The sequence below is a fragment of the Taudactylus pleione genome, unplaced genomic scaffold, assembly GCF_031769625.1.
Source record: "Taudactylus pleione unplaced genomic scaffold, aTauple2 ptg000410l, whole genome shotgun sequence".
Taxonomy (NCBI): Eukaryota; Metazoa; Chordata; class Amphibia; order Anura; family Myobatrachidae; genus Taudactylus; species Taudactylus pleione.
This window is the reverse complement of record NW_028284812.1, coordinates 788,568-811,354: the sequence shown is the minus strand read 5'-3', so window position 1 is coordinate 811,354 and position 22,787 is coordinate 788,568. Positions and strand designations below refer to the sequence as shown.

The 22,787-nt window shown below is 49.6% G+C and overlaps 1 protein-coding gene across 1 annotated transcript in view; it reads right to left on the bottom strand.

Annotated features, from left to right (window-relative positions):
- DYSF (dysferlin) overlaps positions 1 to 22,787 on the bottom strand; it is a 705,898-nt gene that overhangs the window by 141,153 nt on the left and 541,958 nt on the right. The window contains exon 40 of the mRNA XM_088447021.1: positions 19,755 to 19,828. Coding sequence (XP_088303147.1) covers positions 19,755 to 19,828 — 74 coding nt within the window. The remainder of the gene's footprint in view (positions 1 to 19,754; positions 19,829 to 22,787) is intronic.

Genomic DNA, 22,787 nt, shown 5'->3' with positions numbered 1-22,787 from the left:
TCTCTGCTCTCTCGGGGGTCCGGGGGTGTTAATTACGAATCGTCGAGTTGTAAAACCCGATGCTACAGATCGCGTTTATGCCCTATATTTAATTGGGCAATGCTTTTACTAGCAAGACAAGGCTCATAAAGCATTTCCCTTCTATATATCACGCATAAAACACAATCAGAAGCACTGGGCTTTACAACCCAACGCTTCGTAAATAAACCCCCAGGAGTGCTCCCGGAATTTGGTGTAATGCAAGTTCCCGGGCGATAGGCAAGTATAGACTTTATTTTGTTTAGTGCCATTTATGTAATGAAAACAAGGCAGAAAATGGTGATTTGCAAGGTCTTATCCACAATCCCTAGACAAGGGGCTTTTCTCGTGTTGTACAGTACGGCCTTGTTTTCTAAATAGGAGACTTCTGAGTACCCCCTACTGTATATCATATGTGACACCACTGGAGCATGGCTGAGATGATGCCATCCCCCTGGATAATCTCGTTATGGCGATTAGTCCGTGGCAACTCTGCAAGAGACAGCGCAGACCAGCATGACACCGGAGAGGGAGACTTGGCGAAGGAACGGGTTTATTCTTGATTTACGGTCTGTAGCAGCTGAATTTACTGCTCTTTCTTCTCCTGAGTGATAATTGCATGTGGTCGCCCCATGACTTGGCCAAGACGACCTGCTAGACTTTTTCAGCTCCTTGTTAATTCCGCTGCCAGGAAGTTTACATTTTATGGGCACAGAAATCCCGCCACACTGGTGCCGTCACTGTGTGTTTGCACTGGCTGACGAATCTCTTAGTCTTTCTCAGCCAAGATGTTTCAATATGTCCCTGTTCCACACATGATTGAGCGCCACTATGGGGGGGGGGGGGGGATGATACAGACCCCACGCAGTCGTTGTGTGGTCTTTGGTACCAGCCGTGTGCTCTTCGAGACTGTAAGATGAACGGCTATACTACTGGCAGCGGGCGTCATGACTTGAGTCACCTTTGGGTTGTGAAACAAGTGAAATATTTTTACCCTGGGAAAAAAAACATTCAGACGTTTGATTTACAATAAATTAAAAGGAGCATTATTTCGGATTAAAGCGAGAGGGGTCATACTTTGGACACTAGGGAAGCTGTTCCATAAGAGTCTGCAGATGTAGTTCTGCTTACACCAGGATACAGTTTTAAATACAAAGCAGAGAGAGGGCCTAGAGGGGTCCTGGTGATTGACGCAGGGTGTGTCCTAAAATCTAGAAGCAGGGGAGGAGCGTGGTTGGGAATTGTAAGAACAAAAGACCATGGCCCTGATTCAGAGCCGGACGCTCTGACCAGAGCGCTCGCTCTGAATCAGGGCCCACCTCCATTAAAATGGAGCGTCCTCCTGGACGCTCGTATAGCTGTGGGTCACCACCCACAGCATATACGAGCGTCCAACAACATGGTCACGATGATCTTGACCATCGGACTTGCGAGTGAAACCCTGTGGTCGGGTTTCTCAACCACAAGCCCAGGAGTGATTTTGGCTCTATCAGAGCCAAAATCACTCCCACTGACATCACTAGTGATGTCAGTGGGGCCGCCGGCTTCAGACGGTAGGCGTTCCCATGGGAACGCCTCCGTCTGGCAGGCACGCCCCCGGCACGTCCACCAAAGGGGGCGTGCTGTCAATCAAAATCGACAGCACGCCCCCTTTGGTGCGAGACCCGGAGCGATGGAAATTCCTTTGCTCGCCGGGTCTCGCGCATGCGCACGACGGAGCTCCCTCCATCATGCGAATGCGCAGTGGGGACCATCGACCCACTTGCGAGCGTACTGCCGCTCGCGAGTGGGTCTGAATGACCCCCCATGTTGCCCCTACTCCATCCTGCCAATCTAATCAGCTAATACAAAGGCTGGGAAAGGGACTGCCCTTAGCTAACTCCTAGTTATGATACAGTCTCCGGCCCATGTATCAAGCAGTGAAAAGTATGGAGAAGTGGAACAGTGGAGAAGTTGCCCATAGCAACTAATCAGCTCCTACCTATTATTTTATACACTGTACTTGATAAATGCTACTTCAAAACTGATAGTGTTCTGTGTTATCACTGTTCCAACAACAGTGTTCTGAAAGCAGCAGTCCCACACACAAGACTTAGGGCGGGATGTACTAAGCACAGTACATCCCCCGTCTTCGGGTACATACTGCAGGTTCATTACCGCCGTATGTACCAAGAATATCGCAAAGGACAGCTCTCCCAATAAGATGGCTCCGGACAGAGGGACTTCCGAGTTTAACACCCAGAAGTCCCTCCGGCGTGCGGGCCACGAGGGGTGATGGGAGGGAGCCGATCAGATTCCTCCCAAGGTGGAGCGTTCTGATAAGAAGCGCATAGGCTGAATGGAGGTATCGCATTCCGGTGCTTAGTACATTTGGGGAATTCGGTAAAACCGCCGTAAACTGCATTTTCGGGGGTTTTACTACATTTTCGCCTTTAGTGCATTCCGCCCTTCGGGGTAAATGTATCAAGCAGTGAAAAGAGTGGTGAAGTTGCCCATAGCAACCAATCAGCATTACAGTACCTATCAGTTTATAGAGTGAACTTGATAAATGCTTCCTCAATGCTGATTGGTTGCTATGGGCAACTTCTCCACTAGTCTCACTGTTTGATACATTAACCCCTTATTCTTTTTCTCCCTATAAATAGAACATGAAGTACTATGTGAGCATGCATCTTTTCAAATGTTTTATTTTAAAATCATTAAGCCATGTGACAGTGGTTGCCATGGTAATCAGACACGACGCTGTGAAAACTCCGCAGAACTGTCAATCATTAATAGCAACCAGAAGAAACAAACCAAGGACAGATAGTGATGAAGAAGATTCTCCTTATAGCCTGCCACAGTGATTTATGTATGAAAACAAGTAACCTCATTATGTCATGGAATTGCTGCTGTAGGATCAGGTCATGGGTTGGATTAAACAACTTGTCAGATGGGAAAAGATAAGACTGCCACAATAGCTTCAGACATTTATGTCTCATCTGAGTGCAGATAATAGCACAAAATAGTACCCAATGTGAATGATTTGTCTAAAACAAAGGAAACATTTTTAAACTTTCCAAGACGCTATATCACAGATTCTCAAACTCGGTCCTCAGGACCCCCAACAGTGCATGTTTTCCAGGTCTCCTCACAGAATCACAAGTGAAATAAATAGCTCCACCTGTGGATCTTTTAAAATGTGTCAGTGAGTAATGACTACACCTTTGCACCTGCTGGGTGACCTGGAAAACGTGAACTGTGTGGGGTCCTGAAGACTGAGTTTGAGAACCTCTGGGCTATAGTGTTCCAGTTTTACACTAGACCACAGGTTCTCAAACTCGGTCCTCAGGACCCCAAACAGTGCATGTTTTTCAGGTCTCCTCACATAATTACTAGTGAAATAGTTAGCTGCACCTCTAGATCTTTTAAAATGTGTCAGTGAGTAATGAATACACCTGTGCATCTGCTGGGTGACCTGCAAAGAGTGAACTGTGTGAGGTCCTGAGGACCGAGTTTGAGAACCACTGCACTAGAGAGAGATACATATGTGTCCTCATACACTATTGTCGCAGTCACGCCAAACAGCCCTTCTCAGAACAACAAGTCCCGTACGACTCTGCTAGCGCCGGGCGTCTTTTTCACCCCCAAAATTTTTTTTTCGCCATCAGTGAAATCGGCCAATTTTCGCCACAAAAAAACCCGTTGAAAACGGGAGGGATGAAAAATCTACGGAAATTGCGTATGTACCCCAAATATGGCTGACATACAGCGAAACTTATTTTAGAAGTATATGATTGGCCATAATAAAAGTATTTTGGGTACTTAAATTGCGGCGGCTGACGGTAATTTGCGTGTACGGAAAAACTTAAAAAAATGATAGAAAGCTATTTTTTTACAGGAAAATACCCATTTTCGCCTGTTTTTTTTTGCCGAAAGTCAGCTAATTGAATACGGGCCATAGTCGCAATGCGATCGGACTACGACGCACCAGGAGACTGCACTGATTACTTTGATATGTGACACTTGTATCTCTGTGCGCGACTGAGTCTGAATCTGTATACTACGACGATACAGCGGTCGCAGCTTTTTTCCACGTCAAGTTCCGTTGTGCTTCAGCCGCACACAGATATACATGTGTTGCATATACAATTAATGAGTGCAGTTTCCTGGACGCAAAAATAGATGGCGTGGCACAGGACGCGGCAGCTCACACGCGCCAGGCTTCTCGGGCTGGGGTTAGGTTATGAGGACACCTCTGTACCATCACGCAATTGTTGATAAACTCCTGCAACCCTATATATTTGTTGTATAGTGATGTCATCTGTTACACTCAGTGAGTAGTGATGTCACCCATTGTTAATAACAAGCCCATTGAACACGTCCCCCCGCTGACGCAGTTATAAAAAACCTCGCTCGCCGGCATGAAAGAGGGATTTGTCAGGATAAACATAGTACGCTTCTATTTACAAATATTATACCCGGCAGTTCTGTGGGTCTATCGCCAATTACAGCAATAATAGTTACCTTCTGCGCTGCAAGCGTCCTGGCTCGGGGAATGACCAATTAGCTAGCAGACGGCCTGCCTTAATGTTCTGTGATTTCCCGGAATGAATCCTAACTGAGCAGAGAGAATCCGGGCTGTGTGCGCCCGCGCCCGGGACTACATTCGGAGCAGCAGTCACTTAGGACGAGTTACTGGCTGTATGGGACGGCAGCTAATAACGGATTCTTCTACAATACAGCAGAGCCCGCCGGCGTTTCCTAGTCACCTACCGTGCATGGGCTGTGCTGTGACATGGAGAAGGTGTTTCCAGATTGCCTTTAATGTCCTGCCAATGTTATGCACACAGGGTTTAATGTTTTACATCAGTCACCTCCGCGCTCTCGCTACACTGTTAAGTATAGAACAATTTGAAATACATAAAAAACCTACAGTTGAAGCATCTAATTACCAGCTGGAAATTGATGATGAGCAAATGTACAATCTGCAAAAGTTGACCAATGTTTTTAAAAGTAAGTAAAGCCATTATACAGGAAAGACTGTGTATTACAATATTATATATATATATATATACATATATACACATACATACACACACAAACACATTTATATATAGTAATAAGATCGGGGTAGGAGGTCCCTCTCCTGGGGTAGATAGACACCTCCTAACACACAGTAGCCAGGAGACAGCACACCGGTCCAGGTTTTCGTGCAAGCTAGCCGCAGCTAGTTTTTATTGTGCAGCATAAAAACAGAAATATTAAAAATAAATCCTAGCCCGTCTGGGCGCTAGCTAAACAACAGATTCCCTCTCTCCAAAATGGCAGAGCCTATTGCCCTCACCACAAGCATAGGCATATGCACAGTACTTACGATAAGTATAACACAGAGTCTCTGAACAAGCCTGCCTGCCTGCTTGCTCTCCCCAGGTGTGAGACACTGAGCCAAACCCTGACACAGCTCATAAGAGCCTCTTCCAGGTGCAGTTGCCAATCAGCCTGCTCTCAGGCTGAAAGGCCCAAACACCTAAAATGGCCCTGTGGATGGAGCCCTCCCTTCTCTTCTCACACCCACACCCCTAGGACCCTTTATCTGGCTTTTACTAAAAGCCCAAAACTCCAACAGTAAGTACAGACATTTCCTGGGAGTTTCAAAACACATATGTAAAGAACCTGGGACACACATATATACCATCCAACACTTTTCCGGTGCTTCTATCACTATATATATATATATATATATATATATATATATATATATTTATTATAGAAATCCGAATATCCGGCACTCAGTCGGCCGCTGCAGCCAATGTAACCTTGCTTGGGTGCCTTCCCCGAGTGGGATCCACCCCTCTAATGCAGGAATCAAAAAATGAGGTGGCACTCCAAGGCTTGTAACTTGTTCAACAATGGTGCTTTATTGCTTGCTACATTTCGGGGTCCAGCGCCCCTTCGTCAGGACACACGTGTGTGTGTCCTGACGAAGGGGCGCTGGACCCCGAAAACGTATGAAGCAATAAAGCACTGTTGTTGAACAAGTTACAAGCCTTGGAGTGCCACCTCAATTTTTGATTCCTATATATAGATTATATATATATATATATATATATAGAGAGAGAGAGAGAGAGAGAGAGAGAGAGAGAATCACATACATCCCTCTTTTACACTCCTTTGCAGCAGACTTCCCACCTTGCATGTTCTGTGATGCTGCAGAGCTCTGTGCCATCTCAGCCCTCATCGGGGCATTATATAAATATGATGAAATCAGCTTAGAACCAGGTACGTTTGTACGTTACTCCAAAGTGCAGACGTCGGTCAGATATGTAGCTAATGAGTAGACAGGGAAAGCCGTAATCCCCCCTGTTGTCTAGTCTTACACTGCAGCTGTCCTGGATACATGGCTGTCGGTGAATGTAGAGTGAGACAGAGGTAACACGGGACGGATCATTCTCATACACGTGTCTGGGTTGTGTACAGGAGAGAATCCCTGTGTAACCTACCTAATAACCGGACTGTAGATACAACTGTGATGGTCACTGTAAAAAAGTTTAGATTATCTGCTCAGTGTCCCCCCCAAAAAAAAGTTTCACCACTGGCTTATCCTGTTGCTGAAGTGGAAACGCTCAGCTGGAGAGTAGTACGTCTGTTTCATTTCTCATTCTGGTAACGACTACTGAATTCTACATTTTAATATTGTATTATTATTATTAGCAACTTCCAGGCTGGATTGCTGACTTCTAGTACTGGGCGTTGGGAGCTGCTATTTACACACCTGTAAAACACGCCCTGTACACACACTAAGGGCCTGATTCATAGGCGCTCGCTCTTTGCGAGCGCACATTCTGAATCAGGGCGGGGAGGAATTTTTTATTTTTTTTTCCTGTCCGCTCGCAAAGCTGTGGGTGCCCACACACAGCTAGTGCGAGCGGGTAGCAGATGGTCGTGATTATCGCGACCATCGGGCTTGCGAGGAAACCCTGTGGTAGGGTCTCAGGTCTCGGAAGCCCGAGTGGACATCCTGCTCTAATAGAGCAGGCAGCTCACTACTGACATCACTAGTGATGTCAGTAGGGCCGCCCACAAACGGCAGGCATTCCTCGCCTCTGTTTGTTCAGCCACCCCCCCTACCCACCTACAAAACGGGGCGAGCTGTCGATCAACATCGAGAGCCGCCCCGTTTTGTTGCGAGCCCCGGAGAGAGTGATTTCTCACTCGCTACGGGGCTTGCACAACGCGCGCGTGCACTGGGCCACCATCGACCTGCTTGCGAGCGCAGTGCGATTGCGCGCTGGTCTGAATCAGGCCCTAAGACCAGACTCTGGGCCTGATTCAGATCATGAATCAGACCATCGATAGTGGCCCAGTGCACATGCGCACGACGGAGGCTGCTCCGTCCTGCGCATGCGCGAGACCCGGATAGTGAAGCGCTCTGTATCAGGCCCTCTGTCCTATAATCTAATAATATCCCAGTACCCATATGAACAGCGAAGTGGTGAATCAGAGGTAAAAGCAGGGAAGCCATCGGACGCAAGTGTCCGATATTTTCCCTCTGAGCAATTGTCCGGAGCCGCACTGTTCATACGCTGCGATGGTGACCACACAGAGACGCAAATCGAAATTGCATGGATATCCATGGTCACCGGAGGCATCCTTGGTCAGTCAGACGTTCTGCGCCTGCTGGTACAATGTCCGATGGACCGCTCATAATGAATCTTTCTACGCACATTGGCGGAATTAGGCTGCAGCTAGAGGACATCTCAACAGGACGCCCATCGCTCACGGCTAACATCTACTGTACTCCAAAATGAACGTATTTTTCAGGACACGGTAAAAAACACAATTTGGGCCTGATTCATCATGAATCGCAATTGCAACCGCGTACGCATAGCGGCCGATGGGAAGTATGCACCTCAGTGCGCGTCTGCAGCGGTAGCATTGCGATTACACTGCAAACATGCATGAACACAGAAAGCCATCGAAGAGTGAGAGACAGGACGTCAGAGTTTGGGGGTGGTGCTGGGGGAGTGGTCAGAGAAATGCAGGCGTGCCTGTCAGTTTGAACGCTGTTATATGGGCGGGCATAAATTAGCCACAACGATGGCATTCGCAGCTTGAGTACTCACTGCGTGCGACGAGCTTTGCAATTTCTGAGACAGGTCAGGGCTGCTATAATTCTGCATGACGGGCCGATGTTACCGATGTATACGCAGAATTGCAAGGTCTTACAGATGTGAGAAAGCGATAGTGGTCACTTCTATGCTGGCTGAGCAGTTGCAAATATTAGCATATTGCAGCAGAACTGTGTGCGATTACACAGCCGCGATCGCAATAGTGATCCGTGCTTAATTAGGCCCTTTGTTCATATATCACCCAGCAAGTTTCTGTCTCCCTACATACAGTATGTACAGCCATGGCCAAAAGTTTTGAGAATGACCCAAGTATTGGTTTTCACAAAGTCTGCTGCTTCAGTGTTTATGATGGCAATTTGATATACTCCAGAATGTCATTAAGAGTGATCAGATGAATTGCACTTAGGGCCTGATTCAGACCCGCTCGCGAGCGCTGAGCTCTCGCAAGCGGGTCGATGTTGGCCAAGTGCGCATGCGCACGAGGGAGCCGGCTCCGTCGTGTGCATGCACGAGACCCGCATAGCAACGGGCAAGCCGTCGCTATGGGTCTCGCACCAAAGGGGACGTGTTGTCGATGGTGAGTGACAGCATGCCCCCTTTGGTGGGCGTGCCGGGGGCGTGGCTGGCCAGACGGAGGCGTTCCCATGGGAACGCCTACCGTCTGTGGCCGGCCCCACTGACAACACAAGTGATGTCAGTGGGAGTGCGGCAGACGAGACCCTACCACAAGGGTCTCGTCGCAAGCCCGATGGCCGCGATGGTCTTGACCATCGCGACCATCTTCCTGGCCGCTCGCTATAGCTGTGGGTGGTTACCCACAGCTATGCGAGTGGCCAGGAGGCCGCTCTAAAAAAGAGAAGGAGGGCCCTGATTCAGAGCGAGCGCTCTGAATCAGACCCTTAATTCCAAAGTCGCTCTTTGCCATGACAATGAATGTAATCCCAAAAACAACATTTCCACTGCATTTCAACCCTGCCACAAAAGGACCAGATGACATGTCAGTGGTTCTCTCGTTAACACAGGTGAGTGTTGATGAGGACAAGGCTGGAGATCACTCTGTCATGCTGATTGAGTTAGAATAACAGACTGGAAGCTTTAAAAGGAGGGTGGTGCTTGAAATCATTGTTCTTCCTCTGTTAACCATGGTTACCTGCAAGGAAACACGTGCAGGCATCAGGGACAGACAAAAAGAGCTTCACAGGCAAGGATATTGCTGCTAGTAAGATTGTACCTAAATCAACCATTTATCGGATCATCAGGAACTTCAAGGAGAGAGGTTCAATAGTTGTGAAGAAGGCTTCTGGGTGCCCAAGAACATCCAGCAAGAGCCAGGACCATCTCTTAAAGTTGATTCAGCTGCGGGATCGGGGCACCACCAGTGCAGAGCTTGCTCAGGAATGGCAGCAGGCAGGTGTGAGTGCACCTTCACGCACAGTGAGGCGAAGACTTTTGGAGGATGGCCTGGTGTCAAGAACGGCAGCAAAGAAGCCACTTCTCTCCAGGAAAACATCAGGGACAGACTGATATTCTGCAAAAGGTACAGGGATTGGACTGCCGAGGACTGGGGTAAAGTTATTTTCTCTGATGAATCCCCTTTCAGATTGTTTGGGGCATCTGGAAAAACGCTTGTACGGAGAAGGAAAGGTGACCGCTATCATCAGTCCTGTGTCATGCCAACAGTAAAGCATCCTGAGACCATTCATGTGTGGGTATTCTTCTCAGCCAAGGGAGTGGGCTCAGTCACAATTTTGCCTAAGAACACAGCCATGTGATAACTAAGTGGTACCAAAACAACATCTAAGAGCAACTTCTCCCAACCATCCAAGAACAGTTTGGTGAGGAACAATGCCTTTTCCAGCATGATGGAGCACCTTGCCATAAGGCAAAAGTGATAACTAAGTGGCTCGGGGAACAAAACATCGAAATTTTGGGTCCATAGCCAGGAAACTCCCCAGACCTTAATCCCATTCAGAACTTGTGGTCAATCCTCAAGAGGCGGGTGGACAAACAAAAACCACCAAATTCTGACAAACTCCAAGCGTTGATTAGGCAAGAATGGGCGGCCATCAGTCAGTATGTGGCCCAGAAGTTGATTGACAGCATGCCAGGGAGAATTGCAGAGGTCTTAAGGGTCAGCACTGCAAATTTTGACTCTCTGCATAAACTTAATGTAATTGTCAATAAAAGCCTCTGACACTTTACTTCAGTATACCATAGTAACATCTAACAAAAAGACAAAAAAACATTGAAGTAGCAAACTTTGTGAAAACCAATATTTGTGTAATTCTCAAAACTTTTGCCCATGGTTGTAGGTATATCACTCAGCAAGTACAGATGTTTCCACATACATCTTACCTCCGTACAAGTCACGTTAAACAGAACGCGTGAGTTTTTACCTTCAAATGAGTCTCCCCACATATACAGGTCTATCACTCAGCAAGTACCTGTCTCCCAACATATACAGGTGTATCACTCAGCAAGTACCTGTCTCCCAATATATACAGGTGTATCGCTCAGCAAGTACCTGTCTCCCACATATACAGGTGTATCACTCAGCAAGTACCTGTGTCCCAACATATACAGGTGTATCACTCAGCAAGTACCTGTGTCCCAACATATACAGGTGTATCACTCAGCAAGTACCTGTCTCCCAACATATACAGGTGTATCATTCATAGCCTTTTCCCACCACAACATTGCGAGCAGTTCAGGCTAAAATACAACCCAGTTACGTGTGTAATGACGCTACTTTGCTAATTATGCACACCCATTAAACGCCATTCTGACGGTCGGGCACGCCTGCGTTCGCACATCCACACCCCCGTTTACAAGCACCTTCCCCTGTTACCACCCACAAACGGCGCTATCTGTCACTATCTGTCTATCAGAGCCAAAATCACTCCCACTGACATCACTAGTGATGTCAGTGGGGCCGGCTTCTGACGGTAGGCGTTCCCATGGGAACGCCTCCGTCTGGCAGGCACGCCCCCGGCACGCCCACCAAAGGGGGCGTGCTGTCAGTCAACATCGACAGCACGCCCCCTTTGATGAGACACTCCGAGCGAAGGAAAGTCCTTCGCTCGTCGGGTCTCGCACATGCGCATGACGGAGCTCCCTCCGTCATGCGCATGCGCAGTGCGGACCATCGACCCACTTGCGAGCGGACAGCCGCTCGCGAGTGGGTCTGAATGAGGGCCTATGTGTGCACTATATAAATAACTGGTAATAATAATAATAATTATTATAATAAAAGCTTTGTAATGTTCACAGTGACAGCACAATGTGGAATAGTTTGGACAGTAACTGGATACGGTTCCCAGCTACAGATATACGCGCTTTGCACGATCATGGAATTCAGTTTCTCATGCACAAGTCACCAGGTGGCTGCTCTACCTGAGATATCACATTGGGATTACTGTGGCTACATCTGTATGAAAGGGCATCTTACAAATACATTACAGTACATTTCTTTAATCCATACAATGCTATTTTTTTTCGGTTGGGACACTGGTGCCTACAAACTACAGTTCTAGCCAAGCATTGGACCGGTACTTACTAATAAGTCATAACACAATGATAGGAGATACGATATTTAATAGAATATGTATTTATCTAACCAAAAATATCTTCATACATACATGTAAATGTGTATAACAAGCCTTTAATTAGCGGTATTTCCCTCTGTGCAGGGCAGACGTGTGAGGAGATATAGGATGCTGAGAGGGCACATGGAACACTCACTACACGTCACACATTTCCTGGCAGTACTCACAGCCGGGCGGCGTTAGGCATTCCGCACCTGACCACAGAAACCAGGCACCCGGAAAGAAATAACCGCTGGTAAGTAGCTGCCTACACATGGAATTTGCAGAGCTCTATATGAATGTAAAGGAACGGTGTTAAGTGGAAAAGGCATCATTGTGAGGTCCACAGATTAGGAACATCACCCACAGAATAAATGAGATTCCTAAATGCATGAACTCCGGCTGCTCTCAGGCTGAAGGTTACATGTACAGGCTTTTTGTGTTTTGCTGGTTGGTGTATGCAAGACTGCCATTAATTCAGCGAGAGAATGTTGTAAGGCATGACGGAGAGGGAATTCGCTGCGCCAGTATTTATCCTGACTCTAACATGCCTAACAGGCCTCCCCTATTCAGGTATCTCACTGCGCTGTGCTGACAGGTCACTGACATACAGCCTGTTTCACCCTTGTCTGGTCTCATCAGTGCAGGATATGATTTTCCGTCCAGCATGTCGAGGACTATACAGGCAGCCTTATTAAATTGCTTTAGCTACTGTAGGTTTAAATGATATTGGGCCTGATTCAGAGCCGGACGCTCTGACCAGAGCGCTTGCTCTGAATCAGGGCCCTCCTCCATTAAAATGGAGCGTCCTCCTGGACGCTCGTATAGCTGTGGGTCACCACCCACAGCATATACGAGCGTGCAAAAAGCTGGTCGCGATGGTCTTGACCATCGCGACCATCAGACTTGCGAGGGAAACCCTGCGGTCGGGTTTCCCAACCGCAAGGCCAGGAGTGATTTTGGCTCCATCAGAGCCAAAATCACTCCCACTGACATCACTAGTGATGTCAGTGGGGCCGGCTTCAGACGGTAGGCGTTCCCATGGGAACGCCTCCGTCTGGCAGGCACGCCCCTGGCACGCCCACCAAAGGGGGCGTGCTGTCAATCAACATCAACAGCACGCCCCCTTTGGTGCGAGACCCCGAGTGATGGAAAGCCCGTCGCTCGCCGGGTCTCGCGCATGCGCACGACGGAGCTCCCTCCGTCGTGTGCATGCGCAGTGGGGAACATCGACCCACTTGCGAGCGTACTGCCGCTCGCGACTGGGTCTGAATGACCCCCATTGTTCTATGTTTAACTTTTGATTTAAAATCAATCAAAATCGATGTTTTTCTGGGGATAAATGACACATTTAGTAACAGACAATTTTTTTTTAAATATTAGTAAATGTGAGATTTCGCCCAGAAACACAACATCGATTAAAATCAACCTTGAGTAAAAATACGCCCCCTGTAGCAGATTATCCCCGACTGCTGGTCCAGTCACAGGGCCTGATTCAGACCCGCTCGCGAGCACATAGCGCTCGCAAGCGGGTCGATGGTCGGCCAGTGCGCACACGCATTGTGCGCAATGTGCATGCGCGAGCCCTGGAGCGCGTGAGAACTTCGCTCGCTACAAAGCGGGGCGGCTGTCGATGTTGATCGACAGCTCGCCCCGTTTTGTAAGCAGGGAGGGGGGGTGGCTGGACAAGGAATGCCTGCCGTTTGTGATCGACCCTACTGACATCATTTGTGATGTCAGTAGGGAACTTCCTGCTCTATTAGAGCAGGAAGTTCACTCGGGCTTGCGGGAGCAGAGACCCTACCACAAGGGTCTCGTCGCAAGCCCAATGGTCGCGATAATCATGACCATCGCCAGGCCATTCGCAAAATGTCAGTGGTCACCCACAGCTATGCGAGCGGCATGGAGGCGTTTTTTTTTTATATAAAATAGCGAGCGCCTCTGAATCAGACCCACAGTCAGTAATGGGCGCTACGACAACTGCTCCTAAAATGCTTTGCACAAAAACAGATCAGACTTTCGGCATTTGTTGCTCTGCTTAAATGAACATGATGCAGTAAATTTACTCAAAAAGTCTGCGGGTCTCATTTAATATGCACACTCCTGCAAAGTGCAATATAAGCCGGTAGTTGTCCTTGAGACAATAACTAGATAGAAAATGTTTACAAAACAAAATAAGAGATATGGTAAGAACTTACCCTTGTTATCTCTATTTCTACGAAGTCCATAGGGCTCCACAGGATACCTTGGGGTATAGGCGATGCGGCAGCAGCATAGGGCACCACAGAGTTAAAACTTTAGCCTCCCAGGATGCACTGGGGTCCCTCCTCTATACCCCGCCCCCAGCCAAGGCCATCAGTTTTGTAACAAGCCATAGGCCGGAGGAGGAGAACAAAGAGAGAGAAGAAAGTCTGGAACACAGAAGAAACACATTCTCACTAGTAGGAGACGGAAAAAACGGTGACCAGATTAAAGCCCATCTGCAGTACAGGTGCGACAGGGCGGGAGTCCTGTGGAACCCTATGGACTTCGTAAAAATAGAGATAACAAGGGTAAGTTCTTACCATATCTCTTATTTTCTACTTTAGGGTCCATAGGGTATCCACAGGATACCCTGGGGATGCCCCAAAGCAGTATCCCTTTAAAGGAGGGGACACTCCTGTGATGGAAGGAGAATCTGCCGCCTGAAGGAAGCATTCTGAGAGGCGAAGGCATGAAATGCATAATACCTAACTAAGGTATGGACAGAAGACCACGTGGCTACCTTGCAAAGCTGAACAGCTGAGGCAACACGGCGAAATGCCCACGAAGGACCCACGGACCAAGTAGAGTGAGGATTAAGAGAGGTTGGTCTAAGAAGGCCCTTATGAATGTAAGCCTGAGAAATGGCCATACGAATCAATCCTGCCAAAAGTTGTTTAGTGGCAGGTCAACCTTTCTTATGGAAACTATAGAGGACAAAAAGGGAGTCCGATTTCCTAAAGGAACTGGTACGGTCAACATAAATCCTTAGAGCACGTACCATATCCAAAGAGGCCTCACCAGCAGAGAGGACTGGGGAATTAAAGGCCGCTACTAGGATTTCCTAATTAAATGTGGAAACTAGATACCAACTTAAGTAGAAAACCAGGGTGAGTGCGAAGCCCCGCCCTGTCTTTATGAAAAATCAGAAAGGGAGGACTTGAAAGAACACCCAAATCTGACATCCTTCTGGCCGAGGTAATGGACAGAAGAAACACAGTCTTAGCTGTAAGCCATTTGAAAGCCACTGAGCCCAGAGGTTTCAATGGCAGTCCTTGGAGAGCCCTCAGGACCACAGCCAAATCCCAAGGAGCCACTGGTGGGACGAAGGGAGGCTGAATACGAAGTACACCTTGCATAAAGGTGTGGACATTAGGAAGTGTAGCGATCCTACGCCGAAAACTAGACTGACAGGGCAGAAAGTTGCACCTTCAGTGAAGCAAGGCGAAGACAGTGATCTAAGCCCGTTTGTAGGAAAGCCAAAACCCTGGATATCCTAAGGACCTGAGGATCAGAACCTCTAGGACGACACCATTCAAAGAAAGTATGCCTCACCCGGTGGCAAATCCCTGCAGAAGTAGGTTTCCGAGCTATGAGCATGGTGTTAACAGAGCTGAAAAAACCCCTGGACCTTAAGAGGGCTGACTTAACAGCCATGTGGTCAAAGCCAGACGACCGAGGTCCGGATGCTGAAAAGGACTCTGAGACAACAGGTCCGTATGCAGAGGCAACAATATCGGGGTGTCGACTGAGGGACCCCGAAGATCTGAGAACCAGGGCCACCTGGCCCACGCTGGAGCTATGAGCAGAAGCGTGTCACCTTCTTGCTTGAATTTGCGAGTAAATCGAGGAAGAAGGGAAAACGGAAGGAACAGATATGCAAACCTGAAGGTCCACTTGTCCCACAGAGCGTCCGTTGAGGATTAGCTGCAGCAGAGGTCTGGAGTGGAACTGGGCATATTCCACCAGGTCGAACATCGACACCATGGAACCCAGTAACCGCACTGTTAAGTGCACAGACACTTGTCGGCTGCGAAGGCAACTTCTGTAATGTAGAGATAGTGTCCTTTGTCACAAAGATCCCCTGGTGTGGAGAAACTAACAGGGGTACGAAATGGAGCATCCTCAGGGAGGGACCCAGGGAGGACTTCTCTCAGGTTATCAGCTAGCCATAATTGTGCAGCACAGATATTGTTAGGTGCAGATGGCGCTGAAGGATTTCTGGAGACCCTGCTAACAACATGAGGTAGTCCAGAGGAATTGCTGTTGCGCCAAGATAATAGGTATATAAAGGTAGGCTTCATAATTGTCCAGAGACACCATGAAATCCCTAGGTCCCATTGCCAATATAATGGAACGGAGGGTCTGTATCCTGAACCAAAGAACCTCAAAGACTTGTTTAGGCACCTGAGGTTTTGGCCGGTAAAACCTATTGGGTTTGTGTACCAGAAAGAGAATCGAGTAATATCCCGTTCACTGTTGGGATAACGGAACAGGCACTATAACTCCAGCCGGAGCACAGAGTGCAGCTCTTCTGGAGTTCCATGGCCTTGACGGATGGAAGACCTGTAGTGAAAAACCGTCTGGGAGGCCTTCGCCGAAATGAGAGGGCGTACCCCAGAGAGACCACTTCTCTGACCCAAGTGTCCACGGTAGTCAGATACCAGCACTGGGCAAACTGTAGAAGCCTGCCTCCCACTTTGGGGTCCTCCAAGGGGAGGCCTTAGGCTGAAGGTTTATCATCCGACCTGGGAGTAGGACGTCTTGTGCTCTAAGCCTGCTTGTTTGGCAGATTTCCTGGTTGTTGACTGCTGAGGAAAGGACTGCACTTTGGACTTACCCTGGGTCCCAGAGGCCCGACAGGATGAAGCACCAGACCCTGATGGGATCGGAGCCGATGGCAGACACGCAGACTTAGCTGCTGCCAGCGTTGCCACAATGTTGTCCAAATCAGAGCCAAAAAGGAGCTGTCCATTAAAGGGCAAGCATTCCAAACCTTTTTCGGAATCTGCATCCGCTTTCCTAGAGCGCAACCCTAGGGTGCGACGAACTGCCACGGCTGGCGAGGAGATTCTGGAAATGGCTGCCTCATTAATATACGTGGCTGAGTCTCTGGGATTGCCTACCAACGTCGCCTGAACTGGTCAGAGTCCAGAGACAATTACAAATTATTAGCCTAGCGCTCCATGGCTGTGTCACATAGCCCACGGCCATAGCCGTCTGGACGCCCCTCTAGCAAGGCAATAACTAGATTTTAGGTATATTTCCACCTAATGATCCGTGGCATTGTTCAAGGAGGCATGGAGGGCATGGTAACGTAGTACTCCACACTAGGCGTGTGACATGAGAATCCACCTGCCGAGGAGTCTACTTAGTTTTGGCCACGGGGGGGGGGGGGTTCCATCCTCAATAACCAAGACCGCACGGACTGCCCGTATAAGGCTTGGAATATATGTTTTTGACTTAGACTTCTGGTCTGAAAGGTCAAAAATTATCACCGTCATCAAATGTCATGCCATCACCATCATGCAGAACATTCTGAGACACTACAGACCGCTTAACAGGCTGCAATGATGGCTCCCCCTGTAACACGGCCAATAGGTTCTGTACCGAATTGGACCGTGAACCCACACACGCAGGCTCATGCGAGACATAGGTGGGCGAGAGCAGGAGAGACTGGGGGCCACTCAGCTTCCTGGGGAACCCCTATATGGTTGAGGACCCAACCGACTGCCGTGATAACCCCTATGGGGCAACGCAGGGGGTGTGGCCAGCTGCCCCAAACCCAACAAGGCCAGGGTGTTCCCGTACAGGCGCAGACACAGTAACTGGGCGTGATATTAGAAAACACGCCCTGCATAAACTCCCAGTGTTACAATACCCTCCACTATTAATACATTACAAGTGGTACACTTTAGCAGTAGGGGAAAATCACGTTCATTCTCAGACATGAAGAGTGTAACGGAGTGTATGTGACTTTCCTCACAAATAAATACTTTTATAGTGAGACAATGACGACCCTGCAGCACCGCACCGGAAGGGCTTTAGCAGAGGAAAAACAGGGATAGAAAATATGGCTGACAGTCAGAAGTGAAAGTACAAGCAGACAGCGCTAGCATTAAGTCACATACAATGCAGAAATAGCATCCTGTACTACCAGCGCTGAGATCAACTACACAGACACAGAGCCTGGTAGGAAACACTGACCTTAACGTTGCTTGAAGGAGAGGTCTACAGGGGGACCCGGACCACACAGCCACCAGCATCAGCGTCCAGCAGTGCTTGCACATTATTCATAAAATGGCCGCCGAGGAGCAGAGAGGAGGCGGGCCCCGGGGGAGGAACGCTGAATACAGCCCGTCAGACCGCTGTGGAGAGGCACTGTGCAGTGGGGGAGGCGCCGGCTGTAAACAGGGAAGGCACGCTCCCCTGGCATGCATTTAACCCCAGGGACGCCGGAAGCGCAGGTTGATACCTGGCTCCACTCGCAAGCCAGTCACCAGGGAGCCCCCTGCCTGGGGACTGAGGACTGTGTCTTCCGGCGGGTACCCTCCGCGGGACCCGCCGCTTACCTGGTCCCCTTAGATCCGGCCACAGTCTGGGTGGTCCGAGGTCACCGCTAGCCGTGACCCCAGACCCCCACCAGCATCCCCGGATCGGTACCGGCGTTCTGGTACCGGCGGGGTGAAGGAGCGACAGCCACAGCTGCTTTTGGAAGTCTTCAGGGGCTGTAACAGCCCCACTCTGCTACATGTGCTCCGACTCCTGGCCGGGCACCGACACAAACTGATGGCCTTGGCTGGGGGGCGGGGTATAGAGGAGGGACCACAGTGCATCCTGGGAGGCTAAAGTTTTAACTCTGTGGTGCCCGATGCTGCTGCCGCATCGCCTATACCCCAAGGTATCCTGTGGATACCCTATGGACCCTACAGTAGAAAGATCTCTTTAATTAATGACCTAAGTTTGTCTTTTCCCAGAAACATTCTTCCTAAGAGCGCATCCCGGTTTTCCTTGTTATAGACGCACCACGGGGGCCACCAAAATGTTATTAATTAGACATCACAGTGAACGTTCCCCCATTTTTAAAAATACTGTTTTGCCAGAATGCACAGGAGACCTGGATCCAATACACTAACACACTCTGCAACAGATCAGGAAAGCAATTTATTACATTTAATGTTGCTGGCTACCCGAAACAGCAACAAGAAAATATCTGGGAACAATGAGAAATGGTTTTGCGATGCATCATCCAACATTTTATTGCAAACAATGCTCGGTGATTCCCGGCCATTCTCTGGGACTTCGCGTTCCCATGTTTATAAGTAACAATTCCGTTCAGTTACACTTAGGGCCTGATTCAGAGCCGGACGCTATTAGTGCTCGCTCGTCCAGAAAATAGGGGTGGCTATTCAAATGAACCGTTCGCTCTTTGCGGTCTGTTCACGCCTCTAGATCTGAATGAGCGAACAAAACTTGCGGTCGTTTTTTGGATAACTACGCCCCCTGGCCGCTCGCATCCTACGTCATGTCCGCTATTTATTAGATTAATCGAGTACATCGACCAGGGTATGAGCTGCTCGCTATTCTTGTGGTTGGTTTTTCCTACCACAATCATGCGAGCAGTTCTGGCTATAAAATAACCCAGTGACGTGGTCAATGACGCTGCTGTTTTAATTATGCACACCCATAAAACGCCCATTTTGACCTTTAAGCACGCCTGCGATCGGATGTCCACCCCCCCGTTTTCAAGCACCTTCCCCTGTTACCACCCACATACGCCTCATTCTGTCACTCAAAATAGCAGGCATTAACTATTTTGCGAGCACATGAATTTCGACAGCACTGACTGCGCAGTTGGGCAAACATCGCTCGGAGCGAACGAGCGGCCGCTTACGAGCGGCTCTGAATCAGGCCCTTAATCCGATTTACAAGAAGTGATACATAGATCGGCTTTTACTTCATAACCATTCTTTTATACTGTATGATAAATGAATAGATGAGATGTTATCTCCAGCCTTACCTGACTTGGTATCAGTGGCTCCTTGTCATCAATATCGATGAGAACTTCATCCCGTGGAGTAATACTCACATCATCTGCAGAGGACATGGCAAGCGCGGACACGTTAATACTTTCTACATGTATGTGCTGTCATCTGATCATAGAACAGACAAGCGGATTCTCAGACAGAGTAAATAAGGTGGCTAAACAGATGTTTTACAACAGCATCCCATGCTGGGATTTGTAGTTCATCAGCAGATGGAGATCACATTTGTTGCCTGAATTTAAAGGGAAATAATATTAAAACAATAGTATATGAGCAATGGTTATGTGTTTTGAATACTTGCGATTGATAAAAACATTGCGCCCGTTTGACTGAAAATGTTAACTGTTTATTAAAGCCAAGCAGAAGAAATGGCCACTAGTGGCACAGCTCCATTCGTGTCTTCAGACTAGATTTTATGTTAGTTGGTCTGTTTTGGCAGCTCCAAATCATTTTAAAGTACGCAGAACTTCACTCATACATGGATCTTGCCGAACTGATATAAGGGATGTAGTCAGCATCTCAGCGTGCGGGAAGCCGACGGTCAAAATACCGGTGCCGGAAACCCGACCACCGGCACCCCAAAGGAAAGTATCTGGGTTTAGGGGGAGGTTAGGGTTAGGCACTAGGGGGAGGGTTAGGCACTAGGGGGAGGGTTACGGTCAGGCACTAGGGGGAGGGTTACGGTCAGGCACTAGGGGGAGGGTTAGGGTTAGGCACGAGGGGGAGGGTTAGGGTCAGGCACTAGGGGGAGGGTTACGGTCAGGCACTAGGGGGAGGGTTACGGTCAGGCACTAGGGGGAGGGTTACGGTCAGGCACTAGGGGGAGGGTTAGGGTTTGGCACTAGGGGGAGGGTTAGGGTTTGGCACTAGGGGGAGGGTTAGGCACTAGGGGGTTAGGGTTTGGCACTAGGGGGGAGGATTAGGGTTAGGCACTAGGGGGGAGGATTAGGGTTAGGCACTAGGGGGGAGGATTAGGGTTAGGCACTAGGGGTTAGGTTAGGGTTTGGCACTAGGGAGGAGGGTTAGGGTTAGGCACTAGGGCGAGGGTTAGGCACTAGGGGGAGGGTTAGGGTTAGGCACTGGGGTGGTTTAGGGTTAGGCATTAGGGGGGGTTAGGGTTAGGCATTAGGGAGGAGGATTAGGGTTAGGCACTATGGGGAGGGTTAGGCACTATGGGGAGGGTTAGGGTTAGGCACTATGGGGAGGGTTAGGCACTAGGGGGAGGGTTAGGCACTAGGGGGAGGGTTAGGCACTAGGGGGAGGGTTAGGGTTTGGCACTAGGGGGTTAGGGTTTGGCACTAGGGGGAGGGTTAGGGTTAGGCACTAGGGGGGAGGTTAGGGTTTGGCACTAGGGGGAGGGTTAGGGTTAGGCACTAGGGGGAGGGTTAGGGTTAGGCACGAGGGGGAGGGTTAGGGTCAGGCACTAGGGGGAGGGTTAGGGTCAGGCACTAGGGGGAGGGTTACGGTCAGGCACTAGGGGGAGGGTTACGGTCAGGCACTAGGGGGAGGGTTACGGTCAGGCACTAGGGGGAGGGTTAGGGTTAGGCACTAGGGGGAGGGTTAGGGTTAGGCACTAGGGGGAGGGTTAGGCACTAGGGGGTTAGGGTTTGGCACTAGGGGGAGGGTTAGGGTTAGGCACTAGGGGGGAGGATTAGGGTTAGGCACTAGGGGGGAGGATTAGGGTTAGGCACTAGGGGTTAGGTTAGGGTTTGGCACTAGGGCGAGGGTTAGGCATTAGGGGGAGGGTTAGGGTTAGGCACTGGGGTGGTTTAGGGTTAGGCATTAGGGGGGGTTAGGGTTAGGCATTAGGGAGGAGGATTAGGGTTAGGCACTATGGGGAGGGTTAGGGTTAGGCACTATGGGGAGGGTTAGGGTTAGGCACTATGGGGAGGGTTAGGCTCTATGGGGAGGGTTAGGCACTAGGGGGAGGGTTAGGCACTAGGGGGAGGGTTAGGGTTTGGCACTAGGGGGTTAGGGTTTGGCACTAGGGGGAGGGTTAGGGTTAGGCACTAGGGGGGAGGATTAGGGTTAGGCACTAGGGGGGAGGTTAGGGTTTGGCACTAGGGGGGAGGTTAGGGTTAGGCACTAGGGGAAGGGTTAGGGTTAGGCACTAGGGGAAGGGTTAGGGTTAGGCACTAGGGGAACGGTTAGGGTTAGGCACTGGGAGTGGTTTAGGGTTAGGCACTGGGGTGGTTTAGGGTTAGGCACTGGGGTGGTTTAGGGTTAGGCATTAGGGGGGGTTAGGGTTAGGCATTAGGGGGGAGGATTAGGCACTATGGGGAGGGTTAGGGTTAGGCACTGGGGGGAGGATTAGGGATAGGCACTATGGGGAGGGTTAGGCACTAGGCGGAGGGTTAGGCACTAGGGGGAGGGTTAGGCACTAGGAGGAGGTTAAGGTTAGGCATAAGGGGGAGGGTTAGGGTAAAGCATTAGGGAGAGGGTTAGGGTTAGGCACTAGGGGGAGGTTTAGGGTTAGGCACTAGGGGGAGGTTAGGGTTAGGCATTAGGGGGAGGGTTAGGCAGTAGGGGGAGGTTAGGGTAAAGCATTAGGGAGAGGGTTAGGGTTAGGCACTAGGGGGAGGGTTAGGGACTAGGGGGAGGGTTAGGGTCAGGCACTAGGGGGGGTTAGGGTTAGGCACTAGGAGGGTTAAGGTTAGGCACTAGGGGGGAGGATTAGGGTTAGGCACTAGGGGGGAGGATTAGGGTTAGGCACTAGGGGGGAGGTTAGGGTTAGGCACTAGGGAGGAGGATTAGGGTTAGGCACTATGGGGAGGGTTAGGGTTAGGCACTATGGGGAGGGTTAGGGTTAGGCACTATGGGGAGGGTTAGGCTCTATGGGGAGGGTTAGGCACTAGGGGGAGGGTTAGGCACTAGGGGGAGGGTTAGGGTTTGGCACTAGGGGGTTAGGGTTTGGCACTAGGGGGAGGGTTAGGGTTAGGCACTAGGGGGGAGGATTAGGGTTAGGCACTAGGGGGGAGGTTAGGGTTTGGCACTAGGGGGAGGGTTAG